At 31.3% G+C, this 6155-nt stretch overlaps 1 protein-coding gene across 1 annotated transcript in view; it reads right to left on the bottom strand.

The window, feature by feature from the left end:
* Positions 1 to 2300: 2300 nt before the first annotated feature.
* Positions 2301 to 6155, bottom strand: part of LOC129218442 (Kv channel-interacting protein 1-like) — a 115463-nt gene continuing 111608 nt past the window's right edge. The window contains exon 7 of the mRNA XM_054852712.1: positions 2301 to 3243. Coding sequence (XP_054708687.1) covers positions 3196 to 3243 — 48 coding nt within the window. The 3' untranslated portion in view covers positions 2301 to 3195. The remainder of the gene's footprint in view (positions 3244 to 6155) is intronic.

Genomic DNA, 6155 nt, shown 5'->3' with positions numbered 1-6155 from the left:
TGCGAAAGGGAAAAATTAGGATGTTACCAATTTTTTAAAAAATATGAAGCCTTAAATCATTTTTTTAAAATATAAAATGATATCTAACCTAAAAATAGTCATTTACAGATATCCTTTGCTAACGCGTAAAATTATTTTTATACTGAAATTAAAGGTTTGTTTTATGATGTTACGTATGTATAATGGTATACTTATGTATTATGTCCACAATATTTAAATACAAATTTAACTAAGATTTAAAAATAAGAAAAAATGAAATTTTGTATACTGATGAAACTTATGTAATTAAGCCATAAAACTCACTCTATTTTACATTGATACAGGTCTCAGAAAAGATGTTGCTCGATTTCGCTTTTGGCTACGTATATTGAACATTTCCTCTATGAAATTAAAAGATAACTTAAAATCATATTTTGAGAGCAACTAAATTCCCTTGTCATAACCCAGTTTCCCTAAACACACATTAGATTATAAAATTGGCGTTCTAATGGGCTTTGTTGAAATATGATTCATTTTTTATTGTTCATGCTTGTGAAAGTCACAGGTTGTTTTTATATTAGATTTATATTATACTTCTAAAGGACCCTTGTCAACACCTTTGTGAGTAGAAAAAGCTTTCACAAAAGCAACCCAGAAACCCGATGACGTCGAACTGTTATGCTATGCATATAACTGGTGCTTTATAAGCATCCAGCTTCTTCATTTAAAACAACAACTAGATCACTGGTAGAAGCAAAATAAATATTTTGAGGAAAACTCCAGCTGTAGGCTTTTGTATTCTTAGATTCAATGTCTAAGTCATGAGCAGTTTAAACGAATTTTAGTTTTGGTAAATTGTTCAATAGTATTTTTTGCAGTTAATACTTGTTACAGTTAATAAATCATTTTTTCCTCAAAATTATAATTATCAGTTCTGCTTCTCAAAATTAGTAGAACGGAAGATATTTTATTTGACATTGACTGTTATGTAAAATATTCAGCAGGAAGACTAGTTCTTTTATTTCCTCATTAAAAAAAAAACCCTGGATCCTTCATATTCGTTTTTTTTTTCTTTCTGCGTCTTGAAAATATTTCGATTTCAAAATCAAGATTATCAATTTAATTGAATGGAGCATCAATAAATTATATGCAAATGAAGTGAATGATTTGAAGTATTGACATTATTTCCACATTTTTTGCTCGAAGAATCTAGACTGCGGGGAGACTGGGGCTGGCGGTGAAGTAAGACGGTAGTCACAACGAAAAGTGTGGCTAAACAAATAACGCTTAGTAAAGTTGAAAGCAGACACATAGTCATGCCACCAACGGCCAACACGTAGTATGCACCGCTGACCCTAAGACTTTTATAGAGAGGTTAGAGAAAGGTGATGCAAGATGCAAAAACTGTTTTTTTTTTTTTTAAATAACATTTTCATCTCTGAGTAATAGTGTCCGTCAACATGTTTTAAAAAATCAAAGTTTTGTGTTAGTGTACTATTTATGCACCAGCTCTTTCCTTTTTTTTTTTACATAATTATGCTGATCCAGTGTTTTTTTTTTTTTTTTTTTAATACTGCCCTTTGGCAGGAAAGGTGAAGACATGCTGTCAAAACTTCATGTCTTTAACAATTTCATATTTTAGTAATATTGTTAATCAACATGTTTTAAAAAATCAAAGTCTCATGTTAGTGTGATATTTATGTCCTAGCTCTATCATTTATATGTTTATGCGGATGCAGTGTTCTAGGTTGATTTCTTTCTACTACACTTTGAAAGGTAAACTAGTAAAATGCAAAGAATATTGCATTTTGCCAGATTGGACATACGATTGATTGCAAAGTTTTTTTATTGACGATTAGATAGTTTATATTGTAATATTTAGTAAATTACATCCAAGTAATCTACGTTAAAATATTTTTTCATTGACATACATATAGTCTAGACAGATTTACTGGTATGTTACATTGAACACCTTGAAATGGAGTTGGATGCGCCGCAATCATTATGATACTCAGAATCAATAAGAAAGCATAACTTTCACTACAGGAACCTACTTGCAGAACACTGTTTAACGTTGTTTAAGTTTATTTTCTACTGTAATGTGTATTACTTCTGAATGCTTGCGACTTGAATTGAGTTGGTGGACCAAGAGCAGCAAACGAGAACACCATTCTAGCAGTTCTGCAAATCTTTTCTTGACTGTGAAGTTACTAGTATTGTTCTTGATTTACATGACTATTGAGCTTTTGAAACATATTGGAAGCAAAATTTTTCACTAAATTAGAAGTTGAAATTACAGAAAGACAAATGAATGAGAATTTAAAAATCAGACTTTATTTTTCTTACGAGGAAACAAAATTCCAGAAAATGGGAAGACTTCAACAACATATACCATTCAATTTACAAAAGAAGTCTATTCCATCTACTTTGACCATTTTGCTCACAATAACACAGAATTGTGCTTAAACAGCTGTCGACAAATTATTACAAATGGAAAAACTGATTAAAAAACACATTCTTCTTACAAACGCACATCACACACAACTTTCAACATTGTTTAATTTGTTTTAGTAAAGATTTAACATTAGAGAAGCCATTTAGGAAAAGCAATTATTTTAACAACAAATAAAACTCCACATAATGAGATTAACAATTACATCTTTCGTAGAAACAACATTTATACATTAAGAATCAATTTACACAGATGAAATTAAATATATCATATTAAAATAGTTTATTGTTTCGACCGTATTGGTCTTGATAAATTTCAAATTCAGATTTAATGATATTGAAGCATATTTTAAATCTGATCCCTGCCTTTTGTATAATAAACTTTGTTTGCACCTTATCGTGACTTTCTTTGGTTGAACTACAACTTCCCAACTAAAAACTGGAGCAGGATTCTAACAGCGTTTGGAATACATTTGAATAAATATCTTCATATATGTAAAATATATCTTCTTTCATGATACGTTATTTTCATATACGTACAACATTCAATCCTCAAAATAGTCTGGCATGGCTCTTGGAAATCATAAATCCTTACGCAGACTAAATGATGGCTTGAATTACTTCATCAAGGACGGCTGCACTTGTATATCTTTTGAGGAGAGATGGCCAATATACATAGTTTATACTTTTCTCCTTGGGAGTTCACAAGGGTTTTGTATCAAAATCTATTTAACACACTGTTTTTACATCTCCTTAAGAGGCATATTATAGCACTGTGTCAAGAAGACTTAATGACTTCGTTATGTTTTCATCCTAAAAAGACAAGTAATTAAAATTATCCCATTAATCACTTTGTTTTAAGTAAATACGGTAAACTCCCGAAAACTCGGCTATCCATTACTGACTTGTGATTCCGGAAAAATCCGTCGTGCATTGGGAAAATGAAAAAAACCTGCTGCGTACGTTCCAGATAACGCAGCATTTTCAAAAGCTCGTGATTTTTTTCGGTTCACATTTGGCCGAATTTTCGGGACTCTACTGTTCTATTAACACAGTAAGTTAACTAAACAGCTTTTTTTCTTTTATTTTGGAACAAAAGATAAATCCTTGAAATAAATCTACTGATTTGTATGGTAACTTTAATGTTTTTTTTTGTGTGTGCACAGTAGTTTCTCATACCTCATTAAATCGAAATTTTTCTCTCATATGTATGCCTATGCTATGGAACATAGATATTTTTTAACCACGAAATAGAGTACCCCCGAACAAAGTAAAATGACTTTCAAAGAATGCACTAACTATTATTTACAAGGAAATAAAAAATCGACCACATTTCGTAAATTTTGTACCTGTTTAATAGTAAGCAGTGCAACTGACCTTCAATTAATATTAAGTATATATTTACTCTTAAAACTACCAGATGGTTTACATGCTCTCTTACTTACATAACAATAATAAATGAATTAATTCAGATGCTAAGTGTTCCATGTGAAACATTTTTCTAGTAAAATCCAGTGGTGTATTTGGGAACTAGGGGAATCAAGGAGCTTATGTCCCGGTCAAAGGTAAAAATATTTAAAAAAAACATACTTTTGTCTTATATATTTGCCAACACCATGCACCAAACATATTTGCACAAAATAACTTTTGTTCAACCACCGTAGCCACTGAGTCATGACACATTATTGGCATAGTAATATTGACCTATTTTCAAATTCAAGGGCACCTAATATCGCGATTCGTCACTATGCTACTTTGATAAAACAGGAGAGGGAAAGCGAGTGCAGATTGCTTCACTGATATTTATAGGAGTCACGGTTAATTTGAGAGGGCTTTTGATCTCATTTGAGGGGGGGAGGGACTATTGTTCTGGAGGCTTGTTCCGTCGCATTGCATCATATCATCCTCCTTGGGGGGGGGGGGAGGGCAGCAAACTCCGAATAAGATCAGTAATTAACTTATAAAGAACATGTGTGTGCAAACATGTGTGATCAAAACTAATGATGTCTACTCGCCACGAGGTGAGTAGGTAAAAAAAGTGACGGCTAAAATTATTCGTATTATTCGCTACCCGATCACCACTCTCTCCAACCCCACCTGTTTTAACAATAAACCCACCTGTGTTCAGCCCGTCTTCATAAGTTGTCGAAAACTGACGACATCAAAAAGTTTTAAGGTTTTACTCCAGGCAATACAACTGTCACCTTCATTCCTGTATCATTACAGCTGCAGATTTTTGATTACACAAAAAAGCGATCCGAAGTTCAAATGAAAAACTTTCCCATTTGCAGTCAAATTTTTCGTATTTTGAATTTAATCCTTTTGAAGAGATTTTTTGTTCTTAATGAATTAGTTATGGATAAGTAAACTTATGAATGAAAATGTAAATTAGTCAGGGAAAATTATTCTATTGACACTTTATTGTACAATTAATCTAAATTACTGAGAGTTGATTGTACAATTAAATTCTATTAATTAGTTGTATCTTAACTTTTGTAAATACTATCAGTTTTATCTTTTAGTTGCTATTAAATAGCTAAATCGGTTTGGTTACTATTTTTGGTCAATAAAAACGGGGGCAAGTACGAAAAAGAAGTCGCGAAAGGTGGTTGTTTCTGCTTGCGTTTGGTGACCAAAATAAAACCCCAATCTTGATCTTTAGTGTATGCATATGAGTGTTTTTGAAACAATCTATCAAGATCTTGAAAGAATCCGTTTCAAGTCTGTACGAGCCAATAATTTCAATCAAGAAAGTTAGATTGAATATGCTGATTTTTTTTTATAGATTTATAGGCTCATTCATCAAAAAGGAAACATCTGTTCAGTTTTCCCTAAGCATGTGTGTTCCTGTATCTTAAATGTTACTTTTTCTTTTTAGATGTTTATGCAATATCAAAACCACAAGGGAAATATTTAAAATAACCAAGCTTCATGCAAAGCTGTGTATAGATTATTAAATTGTTTTATATGTAGTGGTAATCTTGTGCTTACGTGTATATTGAGCGAGAAATTTTATTTTATAACTGAACTTGAAAAAAATAAAAAAAATAAATAAGTAAATAAAATTACGAACTAACTGTACAACATGTTCCCGTTTATCCATCAAGATCTTTATTTTCACAACTATTAGTATTAGATGCATACTTCCTATTGCAAAATTGGTCAAAACAAGGTGGAGCGTCAAGATTTTGAAAGTTTGAAGATAAAAAGAAAATTAGTAAAAAAAATACGAAATCTAGCTTTTTATATAGACTCTAGGTCTTCTTACTTATAATTATGGAAACAATCTCCATTGATAAATAATTACAACACAAAAATGTTGACATTGGCAAAGCAAATATTCACCGAGATATAAAATGCAGAGTTTTGTAACTTACACCCCTTTACACTTGCAGTCAATAACATCTTTTGGGTTAAAAAATAGCTCCGAACAAGGGTTCAAAATTATATGCGTACATAGTGTTTTTTTTCAAATTTAACTAGCTTTTGTAGTCTGTTTTTACGTATCTAATCATAACATTTGCATTATTTTTTTAATAGCAATGAAAATATAAATATTTCGTTTCTTTACTTCGAAAACCTGTGATTCTTCTAAAACGACGACAAGTTCCAATCTCATCTTCCGCACGGTCCCTTTAAATTTTGAACTGTAATACATCCTACCGTTTTGGTTAGGAATGCTTCAAATTTTTTGTGTTGAAATTATTTTTAATAGAGATTTTTTT

Source organism: Uloborus diversus, chromosome 3 (genome assembly GCF_026930045.1).
Source record: "Uloborus diversus isolate 005 chromosome 3, Udiv.v.3.1, whole genome shotgun sequence".
Classification (NCBI taxonomy): domain Eukaryota; kingdom Metazoa; phylum Arthropoda; class Arachnida; order Araneae; family Uloboridae; genus Uloborus; species Uloborus diversus.
Note: the sequence above shows the minus strand (reverse complement) of the source record. Positions and strands in the feature narration are given on the sequence as shown.